At 46.6% G+C, this 27,778-nt stretch overlaps 1 protein-coding gene across 7 annotated transcripts; it reads right to left on the minus strand.

Annotated features, from left to right (window-relative positions):
- On the minus strand, positions 1-27,778 carry SEMA4F (ssemaphorin 4F). Of its 7 annotated transcripts, XM_027620503.2 has the most exons (15): positions 27,520-27,618; positions 25,638-25,688; positions 24,918-25,069; positions 24,202-24,261; positions 23,871-23,969; positions 19,117-19,210; positions 8,763-8,882; positions 8,513-8,664; positions 7,685-7,863; positions 7,321-7,468; positions 6,976-7,198; positions 6,725-6,834; positions 6,462-6,622; positions 2,662-2,720; positions 1-2,416 (listed from the first exon to the last, which is right to left on the minus strand). In XM_027620503.2, exons 4-15 carry the CDS (start codon positions 24,250-24,252, stop codon positions 1,806-1,808), a joined length of 2,007 nt encoding a protein of 668 aa, XP_027476304.1. In that variant the 5' UTR covers positions 24,253-24,261; positions 24,918-25,069; positions 25,638-25,688; positions 27,520-27,618; the 3' UTR covers positions 1-1,805. The 7 variants fall into 7 exon arrangements, with proteins under 7 accessions (XP_027476304.1, XP_027476300.1, XP_027476302.1 ...); XM_027620499.2 differs by lacking the exon at positions 25,638-25,688 and having other exon boundaries at positions 27,520-27,778; XM_027620501.2 differs by having other exon boundaries at positions 24,918-25,688; positions 27,520-27,607.

Below are 27,778 nucleotides of genomic sequence, written 5' to 3' on the forward strand. Positions count from 1 at the left end.
TACTGGTATAGATAGTGCTTTATTGTTTACATGTTTTCCCATTCAATCCTTGCAGCAACCCTGAGGTAGGTATTACTATCCCCACTTTACAGATGAGTAAACCAGTGTTCCTACTTAGATTACTTGCTGAAAATCATATACATATTAGTGGCAAAGCCACTGGTAATTCCAAGCCCAAGGGGACTCTTTTGAATAGTTCACAGGCTGCTGCCAAGGAAAGTAGAGCTGAAAACTTCAACTTGGAAGGGCTGGATCATTCACTGGAGCCCAAGGGGGTCCCTTACCAGGGATGAACGAGGCACATACACAGGGCAAGACCAGAACTGAGCAGGAGACTCCTAGAGCATCTGGGAGCTGTGAAGCAGGAAGAGGTCTTTATGTTTGGTAGGAGTTGATAGTATCTTCAAATACACACAGAGCCCAGCTTCCAGAGACCGGAGAAACAAGAGGGCATCCAGCGGCTGTGAGTCCAGAGGCTGACCACAGGGAACGGATGGTGGGGCAGGAAGAACTGCCGTGAATGGCACTCCCTCAGCGTGACCACTGGGTGGCGACCTCGAGGCATGGTCCTTTAGCTTTGTTAAGGCCTTGAGAAGCTGATGAAAGCCATACCCACCCACCCCATCCCCCATAAAAATACAGACACACATGTACAGACAACATTTTGCATCGATTTCAGGGAGTCCATGGACCCCAGGTGGAGAACTTCTGACTTAGGGCAAGGGTGTCAACCTGAGTAAAGTCACTGATACAAACCTATTTTTATGCAACTTGTATTTCCTATGACTGTTCCCCTTTTGTTGTCCCTTAATACTTAGAATGTTGTAAAGTTTTTTTAACGGGAGCCGAAGAAGGGGGTTCCAGCCTATACTCCAGCCAGAGAAAGAACAGCTGTGTGTGGCAGTGGTGGCAGCCGGGAGGCAAAAACAAAGAAAATGATGGGGTCATGTGTACCGTTGTCCCTCCCACCCAAAAGGTCACTTTGGGAGTTTTTCCTCTACTCAAGAGAAGGGTTGTGGGAGGTGATGGGGACGGGGTGGTGGTTTGTTTCCTTTTAGAAAGGAAAACCATTCCTTCACTGGCTACAGGGTCTGAAGTTCTGCAGGCAATGCCTCATTCCCATCTTCCCCCATCTGACCCCCCAGGGGTACACCTGAGCACTGGGCCTGACCCCCCAGTGGTACACCCGAGCACCGGGCCTGACCCCCCAGGGGTACACCAGAGCACTGGCCCAGTCATGCATGCACATGTGGCCAGGACTCCCACAAACACGTGCATATTGACACACACTCTTTCATGGAAGAAGGGCAACTAACTGGGTTGGGAGACATCTCAGGGCAGAGATTTCATGTTGCAACACGGGGATCATGCACTCCCCACAGAGAATCCGATAAACTAAGAGAATGAACAAAAGGACTTAATGCACACTAGCCCCCCACCAACTCTAGTGCTCTTCCTTCCGGCCAGGGCCTACCAGAAGACAAAGTCAGAGCTATGTCCTATACCCCATCCCCGAAGAGAGGAGGCCAAGGCTGAAGGGGTCGCAGCGGTTCAGAGGTCAGAGGTGGGAAAAGTCCTGATTCACTGGAGACAGTAGCTCTGGTCTCTCATGGGAATCAGGAAATCAAGCACAGGCTTGGCCCCGAGCCCAGCCAGGTCCCAAGAGGGCAGACACAGAAGTCTAAGGGATGACGCAAAGATCAAAGAGAACTCAGAGCCCATGACCGTCTTCCAGGCCCAGTACCCCCAGCATCTCGATGGTCGTCCCCCTCCAGCAGTCACCTGTGCACTAGTGGTCACTTGCCCTAGATGGACGTTTCATCACATGTGGCTAGAGGAGCCCCAGTAAGCCGAATGTGGGCTGGGCTCGGGCAAGGATCGAGCAGGAAGGGTGGAGGGAAGCCACCAAAGCCACTGCCCCTCTTGGCCAGGGCCAGGGGCAGCCGTTCATCTTCAGGAGAAGGTGAGGGAGGGTCCTGGCTGTAGCTCGTCGTCCCAGACGGTGGGGCCCCTAAGTCCAAGCCCACCTTGTCTCTAGCCAGAAGTTCCCTCTGTCGCCGTCGCTGCTGACGCCGACCGATCAGAAGGAGAGTCAGGGATGCTGCAAGAACCCCCAGGAGAAAGCCGGCCAGTCCAGCCCCCACTGTGTGGGCCTGACTTGGGGGGGCCCGCTGGCTGCCCCACACCAAACTGTAAGCAGCTACCACACGGGCCGCCCCACCCTCCTGACATTCGCAGGCATAAGCACCCATGGCGCCTGGGGTTACCACCACCTCTAGCCCATCCCGCCGAGGGGTAAGTGCAGTCACTCCACTGGGCTGGTGCCACACACAGGATGCCCATGCTGAACTTGGGGAACATGGCAAGACCACATGTGCTGCTGTAGCCACGGGAACTTCAAACACTACTGGGCGTTCTGCAGAGAGAGCAAAGACATGAAAGGTGGTAATGCTACCAGCTGGGATGTAATGTAGCGGACTATAGCTGGATATCAGACACAAGAAGGAGCCATGGGGACAAAGATAAAATGGAGATTCCCAAAGACAGTAAGACCACGGGTCACTGGCTGCCATACCTTCCAATTTTTAAAGTGGGTCCCAAATGGACAGCGTTCTAGCCCCTTTCACCCACTCCACCCACATTCCCCTAAACCATACAGACCTCCAGGCTCTTTGGGACACAAAGAAGAGACATCTGCTGACTCTATGTCTTGGACCAGCCTGTATAGAAGAGAATACTTGGTAAATCCAGTGTCAACATCCCCTTCTACTTTGCTCGGCACCAAAGAACATTTAGTAATGTCATGGGCTCATAGCTCCCATCATTTCATAAATATTTCTGAAACTATCAGTCAACATTCTCTCTGATAGTCAAACTATCAGCCTCATCAATAAAATTTCCCCCAATACCCCTTTTGCTCCTCATGACACTTGCCATGTCAAATTCTACACATATTTCCAGCAGACCACAGAGAATTGAATTAGCAGTAAGTCTGTTGGAAAGGTGTTTGGAGGATGCTTTAAAAAAACTCATATGAACGTTCCACGAAATGTATCTGGGTATCCACAACCACAAGATTTCTCGGGGCGGGGGGGGGGGGGGACATAAAAACTACAGTTAACTTGTTTTCTATTAAGAGAGAAAACTTCTGGGCGCCTGGGTGGCTCAGTCAGTTAAGCGACTGCCTTCGGCTCAGGTCATAATCCTGGAGTCCCGGGATCGAGTCCCGCATCGGGCTCCCTGCTCAGTGGGGAGTCTGCTTCTCCCTCTGACCTTCTTCCCTCTCATGCTCTCTCTCTACCATTCTCTCTCTCTCTCTCAATAAATAAAAAAAATCTTAAAAAAGAGAGAAAACTTCTTTTCTATAAAAGTGAATCAAAATTCTGTGAGGGAGATGACTTTTTGTTTCATAAAAGCGGCTCACCTCTATGTAGGAACTTTCTCTCTCCAACACCTATTGATGTCTATTAGCCTCTAATGGATCTGTTTCAAACAACACAATCCTGCTACTTCCAGGATATGGGTGGACTGTGCGTGACACAGGGACAGCAGTACAGACTGTTCACTCTAAACTCCGTCACCACTCCCCAGAGGGAGACCTCCACCAAGCTACCTCCACTGATCTGAACACACAAAATCTCAACCAAAGATAGACTCTATTTGAGTGTGAATTCCTTGCACATGAATTAAGGCCCCTGAAATGAGCTCCAAAACTGGTATGAATACATTACAGTCTCCTGGGTAAAACCAAGGTCACTTAGTCTGGCTGAGAGTAGGGAACATGGGAAGGCCATATGAGCAGCTATAGCCACAGGAACTCCAGTCTGTTTTTCTCGCTTGTATGAATTGAGGTGTGGAGGATAGAGTGCATAGAAGTACCAACATGGTGGGGCACCTGGGTGGCTCAGTCGGTTGGGCATCTGACTCTTGATATTGGCTCAGGTCACGATCTCAGACTCCTGGGATGGAGCCCCACACACCTTGCCTCAGGCTCTGCACTTAGTGCGGAGTTTGCTTCTCTCCTTCTCACTCTCCCTTTGCCCCTCACCCCACTCGTGCGCATGCTCTCTCACTCTCACTCTCAGATAAATAAATCTTAAAAAAAAAAAAAAGAAGTACCAACTTGGTAATTTCTTGAATTACCAAGAAATATACTAGCATATACACATACCCCACACCCCACACATACATACATCTTAAGAGGCTCAAGTACACAGTATACACAAGAACAATGAAATTCTTATTTTAATGGGTATTAAAACAATAAAGCACTTGCCTTGTCTTAGACATTTAAAAGTTCTCCCAAGAGAAACTACCAGATCAACATTCTTAATGAAAAACTGATTCCCAAAACAAATACTTTTACTTCTAAAATATTGGTAACCTTATGGTTCAGTAGTATGTACAAATATATTATAAATTAACTGGGCTTCAAAATAGGACATCTCAAAGTCAGTTTGAAAAAAGTATTTTCCAAGCAATTGATCAAAAATGTTTCATTAAACGGAATCTCACCTAAAACTTAAAAGACTTAAGAAACACATCAATCAATTTCAATCGATGGACATTATTTGGATCCTAACTTAAGCAACTATCTTGAAGCATACCCAATTGAGATAACTGGAACATTGATTGGATGTCTCATGACATTAAGTTTATGGTATAATAATGATAATATGGTTTTGTCTTATTTTTAATTCCACCTGCGTTAAAGGTAATATACTACAAGATTTATGGATAAAGTGATAAGATGTTTGAGATCTGCTATAAAATAACTGGGAGTGAGCAAGGGTGTTGGTGAAGCAAGACTGGTCAGGAGTTGATAGTTGTGAAGCTGAGCAAGAGATGATAGGAATTCATTGTATTATTCTACTTCTGAATGTTTGAAATTCCTTATAATAAAATGTTTTTTAACAGAGTCCTTATTGCAGGGGGCGCCTGGGTGGCTCAGTCAGTTAAGCATCTAACTTCAGCTCAGGTCATGATCCCAGGGTCCTGGGAGCGAGCCCCGTGGTGTGCTCTATACTCAGTGGGGAGTCTGATTCCTTCTGTCCCTCCCTCCTCTCATGCTCTCTCTCTCAAATAATAAATAAAATCTTTTTAAAAATTTAAAAAGAAAAAGAGAGGGAGAGTCCTTACCTGGTAGAGATACATATTGAAATATTTCAGATGAATATGATGTCAGGGATTTGCTTCAATGTGATATATAATTTTAAGCTAGCCCCTGAGGGGAAAAGAGATGGTCGGATCCCCCAAAAGTCAAAAGGAAACCAATTAAGAGGTTGCCAGAGTAATCTGGTCAAGAAGCGATGATGGCTTGGACTAGGGTGAAAGCAGCAGGGAAGGGGGAAAGTGGCTGTGGACTGAGGATATGACAGATGGAGCTAGAGTCAGTACTAACTGCACGACAGCACAGGCAATTCTGGCTTGGGTGGAGGTCCCTTTTTTGCAATGATGAAAAACAGGAAGAGCATGTGAAGGAAAGAGGAAAACAATGGTGCATGCTAAGACTTGCTCAGCTTGAGTTGCTTGTGAAGGGAATATCAGGTAGGCGATGAGATAGGGAATCCCCCAGTTCAACTAAAGACACATCAGTGGTGGTCGGCGGCACTCAGTTGGTGTTGAAGATAACGGGAATGAGATCACTTAGAGAGTGTGTGGAAGTGTAAAGAGAAGGACTGAATGAACCCTGAAGAGTACCAACATTCAGAAGTGGGATGGAAAAGGAGTCAGTAAGGGAGACAGACTGGTGGGGGAAGGAGGAAATCCAGGAGAATGCAGAGTCAGAGAAGGCAAGAGGCTCAAGTATCTCAAGGAAGTTAGGAGGGAGCAGTCAACGCTGCAAACACTTCTGAGAGCTCTTGTAAAATGAAAACTGAGAAGTGTGGGCAACCTGGAGGTCAGTCACATGGTCAGGGCAGGTCCAGCAGAGAGGCAAGGACATTGATGAGGCAGCACCAGATGGACAGACACACGAGTCAGTATGCACTGACAAATGGACACACAGTGACACAGACAGAATACACACACACACAGATAGGGCAGCACTAACAGATGAGAGACATTTTTTTTTTTTTAAGTAGCTCCACATGGGGGAGCCTGGGTGGCTCAATCGGTTAAGTGTCCAAATTGATTTCGGCTCAGGTCATCATCTCAGGGTTGTGAGATCCAGCCCCGCATCAGCCCTGCACTGAGCGTGGAGCCTGCCTGGGATTCTCTCTCTCTGTCTCCCTCTGCCCCTCCCCGACCCCTCGCTCCCTACTCACGCTCTCTAAAATTAAATTAAATTAAATTAAAATAAAGTAGGCTCCACGCCCAACATGGGGCCTGAACTCATGACCCTGAGATCAAGAGTCACACGCTCTACCGACTGAGGAGCGGATGAAAAACGGACACAAACATGTGGATGGGCCGGTGCCCTGGGACAGCAGCAGGCAAGAGACGGGCACAGCAACACTCACCCTCCATGCTCCCCAGCGTGGGCCACACATGCATCCAGCCGGAAGCTCCAGGCACAGACAGGGTCTTGGGCCAGAATGCACTCTGAGCAGCTCTGGAGACGGCCACAGTTGGTTGTGCTCACTTGTGTCACTTCGGTACGGGAGCCCACCAGGAGCCAGCTCTACAGAAAGAGAGTGAGGAAAGAAGAGTACGCTGGATCTCCCAGACCCCAGCTCTGGACTCAGATGTACCCCCACCAGACTCCCCCAGATCTATAACTCACTTGATACAATTTCATACTCTCAACTGGCTGTGGCCCCGGGAATAAGGCCAGATCCTCCAGGACGCTGAGCTGGGCTCCAATCCGCACTGCTCGGTGGAGGTGTCCGTCCTCTAGGAAGCAGACAAGTGGTAAGACATAATGACAGAACTGTACCTGTGCCTGGGGACTCTGACACCTGTATGTAGGGGACCCGCTCTGTGACAGGAGCATGTGTGCACTGGATGGGCAACTCGCTGAACTACTGAACATACCTGTCCCCAGGTAGAGCACATCGTACTCTTTTCCTGAGAGGCTGGTCACCCTGTGGGCCACAACTCTGAGATAGGCTGTATCCGTAGTGACGAGCAGGGGATGGTCATCCGTTGGAAACACTGGCCTGTCCATAAGGGGGTGGTCCCGGATGAAGGTGAGCACACGATCAGGCAGGGAGAGTGATGAGCCAAACTGCTGGAGCTTCATGTTGTTGTTGATGCACTAGAGGAAACACAGGGTGGGTGACAGTTTCCCAGGGGCCAGGAAGTGTCCGTGATGCTTAGTTGGGCCCTTTCTCTCCTGTGGCCATGCAGGCATGAAGTGAGAAAATTCATCCCCCTCACCTCTCCAGGCCTGGGCTGGGGTACATCGTTGTCCATGACAGGCAGTCCCCTGTTGCAGTCATGTTTCAGCTCTCTGAAGGGACCACTCAGCACTGTCCGAATGTCCTGTGGTCGGAAGGCACAGACAGCAGAGATGGCCGCCCCCTCCCTGTAAGAGTCACAGGTTGGAGCCAGATATTTGGAGGGAACTAGGGAGCAGCAACTCATCCCTGTCCAATGAGAGGACCCATGAGAAATGCAGAGGGAGCCATGCAGCCTGCTCCAGGGAGAGCCCAACCCCTCTGGAGCAGATAGCACTGATGCTGCACCCATCCCCCATGTATCTCCCACCCTGTAACTCTCCCCCACACCAGGCCCCCCTCACCACTGGGAGGAAAAGATGCTGTAAAAGATGGGGGTCTCCAATCCGTGCTCAGGTCGGAGAATGGCCACGTCCTGCAGGATGCTGGAGGCCCGGCCATGCTCAGGCCCTGGACATAGCAAGTCAGCCTTCAGAAATGTCGTCCATCTGTGCTGGAGGGTCTTCCGGCCCCCAAGGTCCCCCTGGGGTGACAAGCACATGGGAAGTTCTCTTTAGAACAACAACATTGTGGGAGGCATGAGGACACCAATATAGGTTTCCCCCTGTCTTCAGAGCAGACACGGACAGATGGGAAGACAGATGCACAGAAATGCAAGGATGGAGATACAGAATACTGCAGGGGATAAGGAGATCTGGGGCTGGACGGGGTCACAGTAACAATGACAGTGACTGAGTTCATTGCGTGCTTATGAAATACCGCCCTACATGCTTTCCATAAGTCACCTTATTAAGTCCTCAAAACAACCCTTACAACTAGAGATCATTAATATCCTCATCTCACAGAAGAGGTTCAAAGATGCTAAAGAACCTGCCCAGAGTCACAGAGGCAGGAACTGGTGGAGCCAGGACTTGAACCCAGGACTAGCTCTCAATAGTTCCTGCCTTTGACCTCTCCACTAGTCCGCCTCCTGGGGACAATGTGTCATAAGGGTAATTATGGGGGTGAAAGGCCAGAGCCCTTTCCCCACACTCCCCAAGCTCCCAGAAAAGAAGTCAAGGCAGAGGGAAAAAGGAGACAGAGGAGAGATGCAAAGACAGAGGCCCAGAGAGGCAAAGACAGGACAGGCAGAGCAGAAGGGGACAGGCAAACAGAAGGGACAGTGGTCTCACCGCACACACACGGGCCACCCGTGGGACCTTAATGCGCTCATATGAGTCAAATGCTCGGGAAGTCTCCGTAAAGAAGAAGTAGATCTCATCATCTCCGTCTTCATCCCCCCACTCGGCTGGGCTCAAGGCCACGGCTGCAGCAAAGGCTGGGGCTGGGGAGACCAGTGGCCTCAGATACCACAGACGCAGCCTGGGGCCACCCGGCCTCAGCCAGCTCTGTTCCCCAGAGCACCCTTCCCCCTCTCCCCACCGTGAAGCCAGGACGGCAAGGTCTCTGTCCGAATCCAGTCCTCGGCACGACCCACAGCCCGGGAGATAATCGGCTCCGTCCCCAAGTAGTTTCTCACAGTGGCGACATAGAGGACACCCCCTGCAGGGCGACAGGGAGGAGACGGGCTGTAAGAGACGACTGAGGGGAACAAAGGGGGTTGCAGGCAGAGCAGGGGATGACACGGGGGCAGGAACCCACAGGAGCTGAGCGCCCACTGCATGGTAGGCACCGCCAAGCACCTGACAGGCAGCATCTCACTTACAGTCAACGTAGACACAAAGGGCTCCAGGGTAGAAAAGGCCACCCATGTTAAGGGAGAACTGCCGACATGCTAACGTGCAGGAAGGAAGAATAAGGGCTGCCTTGTGAAAATCAGGCTTTGTCTGTTGGCTTGTTTGTTGTCATTGTTGTTTTAGGGCCACCTCTATTCCCTACCGTACTGATTACACCGTGACTCTCCAGGAAGGGGGTTCACTTCTCAGCATACCCCGGTCTTACTTCTGCTCTCCCACTCTGGTCCATGTCTGAGGGAACTGGTGCTCTTTCTGACTGGGGGGTGGACACTGCTTCAGGACAAGTCATAGCTTTGGGGTATACCATCATCAATTGGGGAATTGATCAAAACACAGATTCCTGGGCCCATGGCCCAGCAACTCTCACCCAGTAGTTAGGGGATGGCCCAAGAACTAAGTTTCAAACAAGCAGTCAGAGCTACCCTCATGTGGGTGATTCAGGACCTCACTTGGAGGAACACCAGCCTGGGGGATTAATGAAAGCTGCATAGGCAGCTGGAGGAAGCAATGAGGAGGCAGAGCCTCCCTCCTGGTACAGTGCAGGGGCAGAGGTGCTCTAGGGATGGTGGGGACTGGAGAAGAGAGAAGTCCCAGGTGCCCGGCAGGAATGGGAGGTATAGCTCTGTGGGAGGAATCTAAAACAATCACAGCCACCCTGTAACACAGACAAGGGCTCAGACACGCCTTGGAGAAAATTACTTGGGGGTAATAGAAGGTCATGAGCCCCCCAGAGGAATTCTGAGTATCCCAGGAACTCTGGAGAGAACAGAGTGGCATTCCTTCACCACCTACTACGTCCAAGCTACTGTGCCATGTGCTAAGCACATCACTGCCTCCAAGAGCCCCCGTTCGAGTCTGGAAGACAAACGTGTGCTCAGATACCAGGAGACATGGACTAGCAGATATGTGGGGGAGCACAGAGGAGAACCCAGCCACATATAACCGGGGGGAACAGCATCCAAGAGGTGACAGCTGAGCCAGGTCAGAGGAAGGAGCTATTTGCCAGGGGACCGGGCTTCAGAGAGGAAGACAAGCGGGTGGGGAAGAGAGGAGCCATGTTCGGGGACATGGGGCACTCCCTGTGGCCGCAGCTCTGGCACAGGGGACTGCTGGGTTAGTGAGCAGAGACGGAGCTGGAGGTGAAAAGGTGGGCACCCAACTGTGAAGAGTCTGCTCTGCCGTGCCACGGAGTGTGGACTTTATCCTACAGGTAAGAGTGAAACTGCAGATCTTCTTGAGGAAGACAGTGACATGATCAGTTTGGGGTTTTAAGAAGATAATGCTAGTTATAAGGCCATTCACACAATCCAGACAAGAGTGGAGGCCAGACCTTAGGTAGCAGCACAGGGAATAAAAGGGCTGGGGGAGAAAGAATAGAATAGAATAGAATAGAATAGAATAGAATAGAATAGAATAGAATAGAATAGAAGAAAAGAAGAAAAGAAAAGAAAAGAGGGAGGGAGGAAAAATAAAAGGACTAGACTGGGGGATATTTCTGAGGCAGAAACAAAAACAAGATTTGAAAATTAACTGAATATGAGATGTGAAAGAATGGAATAAAATAATGTCTTTAAGGTCTCTAGCTTATAAAATGGGTGACAGCAGAGGGTGATACTGTGAGCAAAGCCAGGAAATGATAGGAGAAGGCCCATAAAGGAGGTAGCTGGGACGTCAGATGTGGAATGTGCTAAGGTTGAAGTCCCTTCAGGACATCTGGCTGGAGACACTGGAAGGCAATCAGACAGAAGGGCCCAGGCAACAGGGCCAGTCAGGCAACTTGGGAGTCAGGCTTAAGCCACACCATGAATGTGATAGCCAGGGAGAAAGGGGAAGTGAGGAAAAGGTCCCTGGGAATACCACCATTTAAGGGGGAAGGCTACTGAAGACAACCAGGAAAATCAAGTCAGAGAGGCTAGAGAAGCAAGAGAGACTGGTGTGCTAGGAGGTGGTGCAGGGGAGGCTCAGCAGGAGCCATGGGGACTCATGCACCTTGAAGGAAGCAGTAGAGTAGAGCCACTCTGGGGGAAGCATGATCATCCTGGGGTCACAGATGCTTGAGCAAAGTTGCTTGTCTCAGGTACTGGAAAAATAACCACTATTTTATTTTTTTTTTTAAAGAAGATTTCTTTTTACTTTTTTTTAAGATTTTTTTATTTATTTATTCATGAGAGAGAGAGAGGCAGAGGGAGAAGCAGGCTCCCAAGGAGCAGGGAGCCCGATGTGGGACTCGATCCTGGGACCCTGGGATCATGACCTGAGCCGAAGGCAGACGCTTAACCATCTGAGCCACTCAGGCGCCCCAATAACCACTATTTTAAAAAATACTTCATACAAAGCAAAAAAGGGTCAGAAAGCCTCTGAGGGCAGCAGCAGAGGGTTAGAAATGCTCTTGTGGGGTGGGGAGGGGAGACTATTCTATCCCTGGAGATTATAAAAAGAATCCAAGTGTTCTGTAGCTTGGAAGGCCTGGCTTTGGACCCTAAATACTTATAAGTAGTATGATCTTGGGCAAATTAGCTTCAGGTACCTCAAACATAGAATGGTGATAATACCACCCTCCACTCGGAGCAGTGCTGAGGGTTAAATGCGATACAAACACACAACCCACGTAGGGCCTGGCGCATGGCCGCCATTTGATGCATGTGAGTTGAGGCTCCTTATGAAACCTCAGGGACCACAGGCTTGAGTTGTTGCCAGCAGGTAGGGAGAGGGGTGGGCTATAAAATGTCACCCCATTCCCTCCCAGAGTACTTCAGGAAGGAGAAAACCAGGTTGAGGGCAGGGCATAGTCTGATAGCACATGGAGCAGCAAATAAGCCAACCGTCTGTACTTCCAAGGCAGTGGGAAAAGTTGATACAGAAGCCAGAGTTACAATGAAAAATCTCCCTACGAGCATTGTACACAAAACACTCTAAAACCAAAACTCAGCAGAAGCTGTGTCAATGGACACCCTGAGAATGGAGAGAGATCTGTGGAGGAGACAGTTATGAATATTTGGGAGCATGACTTGGTGGCGGGAGCAGGGGGAGCAACAAATATTTTGTAAGGACCCAGCAGTGGATGGAGGTAAAAGGTTCCAAAAGTGTCTAAGGGATCAATGGGGACAGACAGCAACTCCGGGGCCTAGAATTGCTGAAGAGCACACTCACTCGGAGTGAAAGAGCAGCGGGAGGGGTCAGACACTTTGGGGGGAAGTAGCAGGGTTCCAGGTACTCCAGGAGTACCAAGGGGCTTGCAATACACACACATACACACACACACACACACGCACACGCACACACACGCGCCCCAAGAAGGAACAGCAGCATCACAGTCATGAGGACAGGAGGACACAGGATCACCACATGTCCTAGATTCTCCAGGACAGCATCAATTTCAAATATTATGTTGCATTGCTCATATAATAAAATACCCCTGTAGGTGCAATCGTTGGCAAGTCAGTACTGAATGGATCAATTCAGTAAACATTAAAACACACGTTTGCTATTGGCAAAAGATGACGTGCAAAAGAGAATGATGCCCAGTGCTGAATTCAGTGAGCAAACTGGTTAGAAAAAACACACCAGGTATACCCTAACCCTATTTTTTAAAAAAATACATATATGTCTGCAGACATAGGAAAGATTGGAAGGAACTACAACTCTACAGTGTTACTGACACATTTCTGATTAATGGAATTACAATGATTTTCATTTTCTCCTTTCTACTTTTTTGTACTCACTGAATGTTTGTTGTAGTTACCATCTTTTAAAAGCTTTTATAACCCCCCCAAATTAAGGTATTTTTCACTTTGGAAATATCGAGGGAAAAAAAAGACTGAAAGCCACAAAAGATGAAGAATCACAACCAAAGAAAAATCACAATTCTGTGTGGAAAGAGATCTCTCATCGCCCAAGTGTAAAGCCTGTGACATAGTCTTCCCAGACGTGTCAGCAACCCAACGCTGACAGCCTTGCATACTCCACAGTAGTATCTCACTCCACCCTGGGGTTCCAATTTTTCACTCTGGTATCAAAACAGTCACTTCTAAAGAAGATTTACAATAGGAATAATCATTCATTAGCTTTAAAAAAAAAAAGGATTTTAAACATGACCTGGCCTTCCTTCCTGCACTCCCTTTTCTTCACACAGTCAGAGCTTTGCAGGATAGATAGCTCCTAGCCTAATATTCTCCATTTCCTTATCTAAGGATTAGGCCAGCTACTTTTTTTTTTTTTTTTTTAATATAACAGCCTATGATGAGGACATAATTAGATAGCTGGAGATGCAGTGTTTATTCTACCATTTCCTCTGTTGATCACATAGGATTTCTGTCTTGTTTCAGTGTGTGAATGCTAGTCTTGGGGCAAACATTCCTGAATTTAAGAGGTAGGTTTGACCCCAAAATGCTGGCAGCACCCGGTACATCTGGGACATTTGCAGTGCCTCTTGTCAGAGGCAGTAATCGCAAGATGCAATGAGATCAAACAGAGAAGATAAAACATAGGATAGATTCCCTAAGAGAAAGAACAAATACTCCCTCCTTCTGCTCTTCTCGATAAAAGCCCTATTTGTTATAGGATGTTGATAGGGAGAACCAAAGATGACTGACTGCTGTCTCCAGCTGGGTTACTTGGGAGGGTAACAGCACTGTGCACTCAGAGGAGGGGACACTGGTGGTGGAGCAGGGTTGGGGGACGTGAGTGAGGATGATGAGCTTGGTTTGGGACATGCTGATATTGAGATTTCTGTGGGACACCTATGTGGAAATGTCTGGAAGGCAGCTGGATATGTGGTCTGTAGCCCCAGATAATGTCTGGGAGGCATCAGAACGCAGTAGAAACAAATCTGTGAGGTTGGTTGAGACCACAACCACATAGAATGAGAAGACAACAGGACCTTGAGAGGGGGTCCAAGGAACCCCAACCTTGAAAGGATGAGTGGGAGACAAAGACCCTCCAAAGGAGACAGAAGGAATTGCCAGTGTTCTTAGGCTAATGTGAACATTATCGTAAAAATATCTGCATTTTTCCAAATTGGAACAGTGCAAAAAGAGACACTGAGAAAATTCTGTTAATTTTATCTAAGTGCAGGGCGCCTGGGTGGCTCAGTCGTTAAGCGTCTGCCTTCAGCTCAGGTCATGGTCCCAGGGTCCTGGGATCGAGTCCCACATCGGGCTCCCTGCTCCACGGGAAGCCTGCTTCTCCCTCTCCCACTCCCCCTGCTTGTGTTCCCTCTCTCACTGTCTCTCTGTCAAATAAATAAATAAAATCTTTAAAAAAAATTATCTAAGTGCAGTAAAAATAAATGCCATATTTGAAGATAAGATTTCTGAGGCTTTTTCCTAAAGAAATGCAAGTACCAATAAACACATGGAAAGTTGTTCAAACTCACTAATGGAGATGCAAGCAAAAATATATAAAATTGGGCTCTGGAGGAATCACTGTATGTTTATTAACTATTTTACTTGGGACTGACAAGGGTGCAATGAGAGAGGTCCTCTTGCCAATGCTGGCGGGACTAAGTGGAGTGCAATTTGGCCAAATCCACTAAGTACCATAAAAACTTTACACTGGTGGCGCCTGGGTGGCTCAGTCGTTAAGCGTCTGCCTTCGGCTCAGGTCATGATCCCAGAGTCCTGGGATGGAGCCCCACAGCGGGCTCCCTGCTCCACGGGAAGCCTGCTTCTCCCTCTCCCACTCCCCCTGCTTATGTTCCCTCTCTGACTGTGTCTCTCTGTCAAATAAATAAACAATATCTTAAAAAAAAAACAAAAACCTTTAGACCCTTTGGCCTAGCAATTCTACTTTCTGGATTGATTCATATGCAATTAATTAGATTCATGTAAGGGATTTACATAAACATTTATGTGAAAGGATTTCTTCTGCATTATTTATAAAAGCAAAAATTTATTTTACACTTTGAATGTACAATTATATGGGAATAGACTGTGCTAATTCATGTGATGGAAGAGTATGCAATCACTAAAAATCATGTTTTGAATACTTAATTCTATGAGAAAATGTTCAGTATACAATATTAAATGAAATATGTATGATAATTCCAATGTATTACAAATATGCACACAAACACAGTAGAAGAAAATAGTCGAAAATAGTAATAGGGCTACCTGGTAATGACTGAATTACAATTAGCTTTTCACTTCCTTCATTATATATTTCCATATTTTCTCAATTACCCACAATGCACACTGTAATTTTTATAATTTAAAATAAGAAATGCTCCTGCTATTACATTCTAATCAATATTTTCATTACTAAAAGCTCCTCTTTTTATTTCAAAAAGCTCTATAATCCTCAAGGACATTTTTACAGATCCTAACTGGGAATTTAAGTTCTAGTTCTTACATAATGTTGTCACTATTTTCTATACTGCTATTTTCTTTCTTTTTTTTTTAAGAGTTTATTTATTTATTTGACATCGAGAGAAACAGCAAGAGAGGGAGGGAACACAAGCAGGGGGAGTGGGAGAGGGAGAAGCAGACTTCCCACGGAGCAGGGAGCCTGATGCGGGGCTCGATCCCGAGACTCCGGGATCACGACCTGAGCCGAAGGCAGACGCTTAACGACTGAGCCACCCAGGCGCCCCAATTTTCTATGCTATTTTCAAAACAAAGGGGCAGCAGGGCATAATAGATCAACATTGAAAGCTCCAACTGAACACTGGCACATATGTCAAGTTTAAAGAAATTTAAATTATAGCCCTATAAAGTACGAACTTTAGAGGAAAATGTATAATATTGGTATTGACTGTGATTTGGATTGAAGACAGAAAGAGACATGGAGAAGTCAGCCATTCTAAATAGTTAGAAAGTGACTTCTGATCATTTCCATCAATTATCAGATGAAAGGCAACCTGAATTTCATTAACTGGAAAAAAAAGAAACTTGAAATCCTTTTGAAAAATGTCTTTCCTTTTTGAAAATGTTCTTTGTCATACAATGATCTTATTTATGAAATTTGTGTTCTTAAGCCACATGAATTCACTTGCTGACTGGAACACAGATTACATGCAGAAGGTTGAGTATAAATATTATTACTTGAAACAAAGAAAGTCAGGGTGCCTGGGTGGCTCAGATGGTTAAACGTCTGCCTTCGGCTCAGGTCATGATCCCAGGGTCCCGGGATCGAGTTCTGCATCAGGCTCCCTGCTCCTTGGGAGCCTGCTTCTACCTCTGCCTCTCTCTCTCTCTCTCTCACCTTGGGAGGCTGCTTCTCCCTCTGCCTCTCTCTCTCTCTCATGAATAAATAAATAAATAAAAACTTTAAATAAAAAAGAAGAAACAAAGAAAGTCAAAGTAATCAATTAACCTTAGATTATTGTAATTAAGAAGTCATTTTGTTGATAAAAAATTATGTAGAATCAAGAGACAGCTGCTAAAACTGGTAAATCTTTCTTAATGACCCAATGACTGGCTCAGAGTTTTGCCAAAGATGTTTGATAAAAAGCCAAGAAAACTATTGACTAAATTGTTCTATGCAAACATGTATGACTATAAACAAGGTTTCATCAATTTCAATTGCAGATGAATGATAAAAATGACAAATCTTGTATTTACTAGATTTATAGTTTATGTTTTCTTTTTCTTTAAGATTTTATTTATTTATTTGACAGAGAGAGAGAGACAGCGAGAAAGGGAACACAAGCAAGGGGGGGAGAAGCAGGCTCCCGGCTGAGCAGGGAGCCGGATGTGGGGCTCGATCCCAGGACCCTGGGATCATGACCTGAGCCGAAGGCAGACGCTCAATGACTGAGCCACCCAGGCGCCCCTATGTTCATTTTCAAAAACTCTGTTATTTTATTACTTTTCAGAAAAGGGAAGTCATTAACTGTATGACTAAGAGTGATTTAATTTGTATAGCTAGCTTTTAAGACTTTTTCTATAACGCCATGGAGTAAGAAAAAAAAATTCACTGTTAGATCTTGTGTCCCAATTTTTGTTTTTCATAAAATGTAGTCCAAAAGAATGGGTAAAAATTAATTTTACAATAATGAACAGCAAAAGTCAGTGAAGAAAGAAAAAGCAGTATGATGAATGCTGCTGAGTCAACTGATCAGCTAACTGGGAAAAATAAATTTAGATCTCCATCTCATGCCATTCATCAAAGTAAGTTCCAAACAGATCAAAGAGTTAAACGTTTGGGGGGAAAACTTGTAAGAAGAAAAATTTTTATCTGCTCTCTAACTGGAGAAGGATTTAACTTAAAGACATATATAACCACAAAGGAAAGGATATAGATTGGAACACATATCCCACCTGGTAATTAGCCCAAGAATATGAGCAGAGGATTTACCAAAGAAGAAACAAAAATAAGTACTAAAATATTAAAAATGTTTAACTGCCCTAATATTCAAAGAAATACAAATTAAAACAAGGTGCTATTTTTTAGCCTCAAACTAGCAAAGATTTTTCAAAATGAAAACAATACTATTCTAGCAAAATGTATGTGAGAAAAAAGCAAAACACTTTCATTCCTGCTGATTTAGGGTGTAAACTGGTACCACTCTTTCTAAAAACTCAATTAGCAACAAATAATGAGCCATAAAATGTTCACACCCTTCGATATAGTAATCCATTTCCAGGAATCTTGAGACAATCTAAAATGAGGATAAAAATTTACACACAAAAGTGTTCATTATGGTGTTATGGGTACTAGCAAAAACTCTGAGGTAAATTAAATAAACCTGGAAATCAAATAAACTTGTATAAATAACTTGGGACTGCTTAATTAAATTATGGTATGCTCACAGGATGGGTAGCATCATATTATTAAAAATTTTCTTCACAAAAAAATTTTAAATTGGGGGCACCTGGGTGGCTCAGTCAGTTAAGCGTCTGCCTTCAGCTCAGGTCATGATCCCGCGGTCCTGGGATGTGGGATCAGGCCCCACATCAGGCTCCCTGTTCAGCGAGGGGAGTCTGCTTCTCTCTCTCTCTCTCTCTCTCTCCCTCCACCCCTCCCTCTGCTCCTGCTCTCTCTCTAACAAATAAAATCTTTTAAAAATTTTTTAAATTGTATAAAAATGCCTATGATAAAAAGTTACATGACAAAATTCAAAATTAAATCCATGTGGCATGACATTTAAAAGTTTTACAATATACACACACTCTCATAAAATTTCTATTAACCTGCTCGTTTTATACTCTTGTGAGAAAATGGATGGACTCTCTGAATTTGAAGGGTGGACCTAAAAGACAGGCTCCATGCCACACAAATAATTCACTTTGTGGCTGCTGAAGGATTACGCAGTCATTCTCCAGAAAAGATTTGGGCATCAACTATGATTGAACCATTGCACACTTGAACTGTATACAGCTTGGTCAAAGGAAGTAAGAGCAGGAATTTAACAGTCATTACTGATTACTGATTCCTCTGAGCAACAAAGGACCAGCCAGCAAAATTTATATGTATGAGTGCAGATGCAAGTGCCCACACACATTTACTTAAAAAGCTAGAAAGAAATATCCCACAATAGTGGCAGTGGTTTTCTGATATTCTAGAACTGTGCAAAGATGGTAGACATTAGACACTCAAATTCCTTCCTCCAGTCAAACTAGTCATGTTGTCCAAGGGCTCAAGAGCCACGTGTAAGTAGTGGCTATCATTTTAGACAGCAGAGACACAGAACATTTCTATTGTCCCACAAAGTGCCTTTGGACAGCACTATTCTACAAGATTTCTATCTTCTTCTCCATACTTTTTCCAAATGTGTTACAATATGCTCTGTAGTAGATTCCTCTTATAAACGGGGGCGGGGTGGGAGGGAACACCATGAGAAAAGAAAATGAGGTTAAGAGAGCAAACACTTACACTAGAGGTGTAGGGGATGCATACTCTAGAGAAAACCCCGGGGAAGAATCTGGGGAAAAGCAGAAGGACACAGGCACTGTGGGAAGAACAGGAAGGGCTAGAAAGAGACATGGGAATAATAGGCATTGCAAGGAAAGGAAAGAAAGGACACAGTAATTCCAACAGCAGGGGTGGGGAAGGAGGCAATTACAGCAAGGAGCCACAGGTTCTGGGCTCTCCCCACTCACCAGCCATTACAGCTGCTGACCGCTGAGCTGGCTCAAAAGGACATTTCCCCCGGCCATTCTCAAGTCTTTCAACCTGCTGGAAACTGGACACATCCTACAGACCAGAAGGGGGCAATTGGTTTAGGGTCATGGAGAGGCTCCTGGTGAGAATTACAAAGATGGTCAGATGAAGGAAATGCCCAATTTCCATTCATCTCCCATTCATCCACTACCATCCCCGTAACTCCCAGTCTGCTGTTCCTGATTCCCCCACCTATTCCGGCATTTCCCATCTCTGCCATCCCCCTTTTCATCAAATTACTCCTCTTCCCTCCATTCCCCTAGTACCAACACCCACATGCCCTGCTGAAGGAACCCCGTCGATGGCCCTAGACTAAGACACTAAGAGGCCAAGAGGCAGATCTTTCCTCCGAAATGCTAGGGTTTGCAACTGGCTGGGGACTATATGACAGGACAAGGAGGACGAAGGGAAGAGAGGAGGCATCCGGAGGAAGGGTAAAAAAGAGTGCAGGCTGATATAAGATCATCTGAAGCCCGGGGGGTTAGAGAGAGGGGCCTCCTCCCCCTACTCTTACCCCAAAGATAAAGGACAGGACCAGAGTCAGGGATACATAGAAAGGGGGAAGGGAATCTGCAAAGTTAGCAAAGATCTGAAGTTCAGGTCAAAATTTGAGGATTTGTCAAATAACTGCCTTCTTCATTCAGGGACCACAGCAGGACTGACCTGGACAGGAGGCGAGAGATGTAGGAGTCCACCAGGGCCAGCCAGAAGTTACCTTACCTGAGCATCCAGCACTAAGACAGCTTTCAAGATAACATCTAAAAATGGAAACCGGGGATGACTTCAACCGGAGACTGGCAGGGAAATTAACTGTGGCTGGTTAGGAATCAAAGTTATGGCATGAAGAGCCAGACACAATACCTCTAGTTCACTAGGGAGGGCATATGGTGTTGCTGGAGCCTAATTACACTGATAGTGGTTGCAGCAGCCACACAGATATGTATCCCCTGAGTATAAGTATACTATGGGCCCGTTCTGACCACTCATCTATTAACTATAGTCAGGAAATAAGGTTTTGTTTTACCAAGAGAGCCTTGAACAAGGCCTGTTAAAATAAGATGTGATCTGAGGTCCCCTAAAAGGGAACACGGGGCCAAGGGAGTCTGATGGAATGAGGGACCCTACAGGGGCACAAGCATCTCACCTGTGTGGCAGTGGGAGCAGCCTAGCCTGAGAAAAGAGATGGATGACAGCTGAGTGAGAGACTACTAAGATGTCTGGGAACTTTGAACAAAGGTTAATACGTGTTGTGGTGGCTCTTCCTACCTCTCACCTGAACTACAGCAGTAATCTCCTCCTCTCCACACTGCCTAGCCTTGCCCCCAATTTGCTCTGCAGATTAATATTCCTACAATATCAGTCACTGCCTCGATAAATTTTTGAGCAAGAGAGTGACAAAGTGGCTCACCATTGCCTAGAATACAAACCTGTTAGCCCAAATTACTTCCTTTCTAATACTGCTCAAAATGAACACTTTCTTCCAACCAGACCTGGATGCTTGTTATTCCCAGAAAACAAATCATGCTTTCCCATCCCTGTGCCTAAGACTACTCCCTTAACATTTCACCAAGGACTCCTTTTCTCAGTGTTCAACCTCCTAATCTTTATGGGGCATCTGATATTTTTGATTCACTCCCTCCTTCAAATATTCTGTCTTGATTCTCTTGGAAGCCTACCATCCTCCCCCTATCTAACTGTTGCTTCTCTATCTCTTTTGGTTGCTTCTATTTTCCTTTCTAGTCCCTAACTGTGTAAGGATCTATCCTTAGTCCTTGTCATATATACTTCAATGACCTCACTCATTCTTACATTTCCAGTTAGACTTCCTATGCAAATTATTCCCCAAATTCTCTGAAAGTTTGATGCCTTCCAATCTCTGGTCTGTGTTTGGACTTGGCTGCTGGACTTCCTCACAGAGATGGCCTATCAGCCCCTTAAAACTCAGTATGCAAAACGAGTCCTCATCCAGTTTCCCCAAATGGCATCACTGTATTATGTAGGTTTATAATTTTTGAGCAAGTGAGGCTCCTATTAACTAGATAGGTTATGATTACTGTTTTGTCAAAATGACATTTAATTAGGGTCTGAAGGGGGTAAGACTACTCCATTACAGTCTCTGTCTGAATGCTGAGATTCCTCATTGTATCAGCAGTTATGGTGAAGGCAAGTCCCTCCAGCTGAAAGACAGAGAGCTAGGCAGGAAGGCTCTCACTGAGCTGTAGGGCTGGAATCCATCCTTTGGCTTTGGCCAAGAAGAACACAAGATAGACAAAGGACCTTCCCCAGGCGGTTAGGGGGAAAAAAAAGAAAAGATGGTCCCTGTCACATGAAACAGGACAAATGCCACAAGACACTGAAACCAGATAAGGTCTTCTCTGCTGCAGGCTGGACTAGAAGATCAGGGTTCTGGGGCAGAACCAGACACAGCTGGATTTAAATCTTGGCTCTGCCTCTGCCAGCTACATAATATTGGACATGGTACCTAACTTTCTGGAACTTCCATTCCCTTGCTTGTAAAATGGATATAAATAATACCTAAATATCACAGTGGGGTGCTAAGAACTAAATCTCGAATGTAAAGTCCCTAGTACCACGCCTGGGACAGAGTACATCTTCAACTGAGTGGGAAGTCTTGTCATTGCTATTGTTAAGTCTAGCATTTTTCTCTGTTAACTGCTAGGACTTCCTCAACAAAGCAAACTAAAATATTTTACTCCAACGTCCAATGAGCTATCACTGAATGGCAGCACTCCACATTGTCAGAGCTGGTGGGTCCAGTGCTTGAATTGCCTTTTGTAAGAACCTTTGTTTCTCTGAGCAATCAACTCTGAGTGAGTTGCTGTGTCTGGATCAGCTAGTCAAAGCTCCCACATAATAGTTATACATGGTCTCAAAGTCATCAGTCTGGGACATGAGAGGTTCAGCACTAAGGATAAGGCAAGAATTTGCTTAAACAGACAGGAGTTGCTAGGTAGCAGGATCAAACAGTAAAGGCTTGAGAGCACTGAAGAAGTCTAGAGGGCAGTCTAGTATATGGCCTGAAGAGTTAACACAGCTGATTTTGGGGGCAGGGGGCTGTGCCCTATATTCTCCTACAAACAAGCCTTGACCAAAGGATGGTTCTTCATTTTATACACCTGCTAGATAGGAGAGTTCAGAGAAGGAGCTAAAAGTCATGGGAGGAAAAAGGCAGACCCCTCGCTCCACTCTGGTTGCTGATTTTTCTCAGGAATGAATAGGAGTCCAATCCTGACAAGATGTACAGAACCTTTTATGTCTGTAGAATATAACAACCATTAGGGTCCCCTCACAGAGCCAAAGAAGAATAGAAGGCTCTAGGAGACTAACTTGAAGTGATCATGTTGTCTATAAGCCATGGCACCGGTATTCACACCCATGGGTTCCCCAAGTGTGTGCAGACTGGAAAAAGACCTAAATGGCAATGGTAGTTCTACCATTACTTTCCGAGCTTTGTGAGAACTGTAAGGAAACCAAACCCGCAACATCACCTGATGGGTGATAGAGATTTTCAATACCACCCTGAACTGGAAACCTTCCCAAGAAAAGGAAGCTATCCACACCATGATGGAAAGTCTTTCATCCACATTATGAAAAAGACTCAACAAAAACCCAACTAATCTCAGGGACAGCCCAGAGGGACTGACTAGGACAACAAAGCATATACAATTATAGCATTCAAAGCCAGAGATATGAGGATCGTCTTCAACAAGGAGGGGTTTGGACATACACACTGATGAGATCTGGGTGGCAAGCAGTACTCCAGTTTGCAGTAGGGTCAAGTCAAAATCTACGGTTACGAATCAGGGCCAGAAAAGGGAGTCATTGTACTACCCTATTGCTCCTTGGAGCAGAAAAGGAAGCCAATGAATACAAAGAACACGGGAGGCTTCTGACTCATCCTAGATTCTTGTCACAAGTGTGTGCTGGCAGAGGACCAGTGACTGACTATTGGATAACTGATGGGAAAAGCTGAGAGTTCAAAAACAGTAAGACCTTCCTGAGATGCCACCAGTCCCATTAACTCCAGAAGCCATGACTGGCCTAGAGATGATCAGGAGTATACATGTCCCAAGCCTGCCTGAGTGTGAGGGTGGAGATGCCCAGGGCTCCAGCAGCAATGAACAGGGCCTAGAGGAAAAGGTGACTGACACAGTGCCCACTTTGAAGGCAAGATCCAAGTACTATATTAGTGGGCAGTGACCTCAGAAGCCGTGAGAGCAGAGGGTCACAGCTCACACAGAATGAAGTTGGCAGTGGAGGTGGGAGAAGGGGGTGAGAGACAGTCACATGCTGTGGGAGAAAGAAGCAGGCATGAATTGTGCTGAATAAGAAATGGACCTAGGCTGCCTAGACAAAGCATACACAGAGCAAAGGAAACAGGAGTTACTGGCCTCTAAAGTCTCTCCTGGATTTATCCTCTCCCAGGCCTAGCTAGCATCTCTAACTCCCTTCACCATCCCTCTTCTCTCTCTACACTCTGTATACCTCAACTTCCACAGACAACCTCCCTCCCCCTCCCTTTCCTACCCCCCCTTCCGTGGCAGACAAAGGCTCCACCCTGTGAGGACATCCCTCACCCCCAATGTGTATCATGCACAAGTGTGGCCTTAAGCATGCCCCGCACCATGGTCACTCATAGAAGACCCTTCCCATCCTCCCACCCATCACTCACAATAACCCCGCACTTCGGATCAAAAGCGAAGGTGCCACAAGTGAGGAGGTGAGAGGCATTGGCAATGGCGAGAATCTGGACAAAATTGTGACATTCGTCCTGGGGGTCAGAGATGGTTAGAGAGAATCAGAAGCAGCAGGTACAAGGAAAGGCAAGGTAGTGTCAGGACAGTTAGATGCAGCTCTGGGATCAGAGATGACAGGTAATGACATGGTGTTAGAGTCCCTGCCCGGGCCCACTGGGATGGGAGCACGGCAGGGGACAGACACAGAGTCAGGGCTGGAACTAAGTCTCAACTGACACTCAGGATGGGGACAAGAGTCACACCTACCTCCTTCTTGCCTTTCTTCCTACAGTTCTGTCTGTGGGCCTCAGGCACCATCCAGTCAATCTGAGAAAGGAGGAATAATTGTTTCTCCCAGATTTTCCCCAAATTCCTCCCAAGTCAGGGTAGTTAAAACAGTTCCACGACCTTCATCAATCTGAGAACTGCAGAGCCCCCCACCCCCACCCCAACCACCACCACCCACCAATCAGAGCATTGTTTTTCAAACTGGATGTCTCCATCCATTAATGAGTAATGAAATCAATTGCTTTTATTTTTAATGAAATAGGATATATCAGAATATATCACACATAGGAGAATAGATACTCTTTCAAGAAAGGGTTCTTCCAATACACACTTCCTGTCCTAGGTCAAAATGTATCAAATATTTCTTACTAAGGGGTGGTCAAAAAAGTTTAAAAGCTATTGCCCTAAAGAAATGTGATTCTAATGATTCCTCTGCCCACTATGACCTGAAACCTGCTCACTGTGGCCTCCTCCCTATCATGAACCTCCCTCATAGCCTCCCCAGTCACCATGACCACCACCCCATCACCCTTAGCAAAGATAACGAATATTTTATGTTCATTTTCACCAACACTCCCCCTCCCGCCCCCACCCTGTTACATATTTGGTTATTATGAACAACCCCCCCCCACCAATCCCATAAAACCATGCATCTAATCACATGCTCTGGAGTCCTCCCCACTTCCATCTCTCACCCTGCGGGGTCTCTCCCCTGAGAAGGGCAGGGATAAAGCGAAGATGGTGTCCCGGGCGCCAACATAAAGTATATGGGAAGCAGGATCCACAAGGAGGACAGAGTAATTGTATGTCTGCGGGACAGCGAACCGCGTGAGATAGGAGTCAGCCTCTGGCAGGAAGAGAGGGTGAGAGGAGAGAGTGATATCAGTCATTGCTTCATAAGGGCTGGGTCCATAAGGGAAAAACCCAAGGGCTCAATTTCTGTTTTCTTCCAAGTACTATTTATTTAGCAGCCATGAGGGTGAAAAACAGAGCTTTGACAGGCCAACCATCTAACCTCCCCACAGAGAGAGAACTGAGAGGCCAGAATATTTAGCACACAATGCAGTCAAGTATGCTTTTTCTATAAAAATAGAACAGTTTATTAAAATAACAGCATAAATATTAAGTCTGTAATTTCTATTCATAGCAATATGATACATAATTTGAAAATACCTATAGAAGGTACAAGTAGTTTCCTCTCCAAATTTATTTTTTTTTCATCACTACTCATTAGTAACTTCTTACTTAGAAGGGGAACAATTCACTCTCCTCACCAACACTTTAGGAGACCATCCCCTGTCTCTCCCACTGCTCTTGTCCTCCCCAACCCCACCCCACTTCCACCCAAAGAGTTGGGAAGGGTATGTGCTTTGGAAACAGATCAGCCCGAGTTTAAATGTGGCTCTTTCACTTACCAGCTCTATGATCTTGAGTAAGTTACTTGCCCTGAGCATCACTTTCCTCATCTGTAAACACCAACAACCAGGCTTGTTGACAGAATTAAATGAGATAACATATGTGGAAGCAACTGACATGTACAACATGTTTCAAAATGGCTCCTTTCTTTCTTACTTAGACATGTGCTCCATATGGGCCAAACCTAAACTTCGTATCATCATTCAAAACTCTATTTAAAGATTATGACAGGGCGCCTGGGTGGCTCAGTTGGTTAAACGGTCTGCCTTCGGCTCAGTTCATGATACCAGAGTCCTGGGATGGAGTCCCACATCGGGCTCTCAGCTCATTGGGGAGCCTGCTTCTCCCTCTGACCCTCTCCCCTTTCATGCTGTTTCTCTCTCTCTAATAAATAAAATAAAATCTTTTAAAAAAATAAATATTATGACAAATAAGTTAGCATGACTTTACCTTCTTAGCTCACTCTGGGGCCCCTATCCCTGCACCAACACAGCTCTGGTCTACCTGCTTCATCTGCTCAGCCACCCTCAAGACAGGCAGAATGGCTCCAAGCCATTCATTCCCAGTTGTGCTGATGTATGGGGCCCCACCCACCCCATCCTCCCACAAACTCATGTCTATGCTGTACCTGCCTATTCTCTCATGTTCATTATAAGCCCTGGAACACCCAATCTCCCTTCATCCCCCTCTCTGTTTCACCTTGCTATCTAGACTTCTCTGAATTTCTGGTTATCAACCCAGGCAGGCAACCTCAATTCTATTTTGTGGCTATTGCCCCAACACAAACAAACCCCAGTCTCTGACCACAACTTTGTCTTCTGGATTTGTAGCAACCCTACATGTCACTAGTCTGAAGTTTAGACTCTATTATTACTATTACCCACTTGTGACATTTTGCCAACAGGTTGTCCTCTCAGCTTCACTGGTTCTCTGCACAAAGTACTAACACTCATTGTCCACTGAGAAGAAAACAAGGTCAGTGGCCATGCTCATGCCCACCTCAGGAGACAGCACTCAAGTGTGAATCACTCCAATGACCGTTTTTAACCTTGTGGCATCTCCTGGCTTCTTCCACATCTTTTGAAAGGACCAAATCTCCTTCCTCCTTTTTTTTTTTTCCTTCTGAAGATTTTAGAAATCATTTAAACAGAATTTTAAATCAACTCACTCAACGGTTTCTCAACACTCAATGTAGGGAACGTGTAGAGAGAGCAGGCAATGCTGAGGAGTTAAAAGGGTTAGGATGGATCATGGATCAGAGAATGGGAGTTGTGTCTGAGCTGGGAGAGGCCTGGGAAGTGAGTTAGGGAGAGGAGGGCTACCAGAAGGGCAAAAAGCTTGCAGGGACATATAAATGATGATAAGGGAATGGATTTGAGAAGTGGGCAGATGGAAATGCCGAGCTGGAGAAGGATGGGTGGTTGGAGGAGAATGAAAGGCCAATGAGTTTGGAAGAAGAACGGGTGTCAAGCTGGCGTGAGGGACACAGGTGTATGTTTGGGAAGACAGAATAAGGGAGAGAGAACTCCGAAATGGACGACCTCAGGAAACCCCCATTCCCTCCCTGGGCCTCAGTGTCCGCGTCGGCACGGTGAGGGGCTTAACCCTCCCGCGGTTCTGCGAGTAAGGGGCCGCGGGGGCCTCCTGGCCGTGTCTTGGGAGCCGAAGCGCGAGACGGGAGAACGACGCGCTGGAGCAGCACCGCGTGGGAGTCCCGCCCTGGTCCTGATGGGGCGTGGGCGGCGCGGGACGCGATGCGCTGCGCCGAGAGGCCCCAGGGCGCCTGCCCGGGTCCGTGGAGAGGGTAGGTGGGTGCAGGCACCTGCAGGCGGGGCCTGGGCGCCATGCGAAGGGCTGAGGGCGAGGGCGCCCACGCCTTACCGGAGATAGGAAGCGAGGTCCTGGGCACCGAGCGGGGGACGCGGCCGGATACCGGGCCGCTCAGCATCGCCAGCAGTAGCAGCGGGAAGGGCAAGGCCGGAGGCGGCTGGGAGCCCAGGAGGGGCAGCGTGGCAGAAGCCAGCATCTTTGGCTCCGCCTGGCCGCTGGGTGGGGCGCGCCCTGCCACCTCCGCTCAGAGCCGCCCGGCCGCAGGCCTCGGCCCCACTCGGGTCTCCTCGGTCCGGTTCGTCCTGCGTCG

Source organism: Zalophus californianus, chromosome 8 (assembly GCF_009762305.2).
Source record: "Zalophus californianus isolate mZalCal1 chromosome 8, mZalCal1.pri.v2, whole genome shotgun sequence".
Classification (NCBI taxonomy): domain Eukaryota; kingdom Metazoa; phylum Chordata; class Mammalia; order Carnivora; family Otariidae; genus Zalophus; species Zalophus californianus.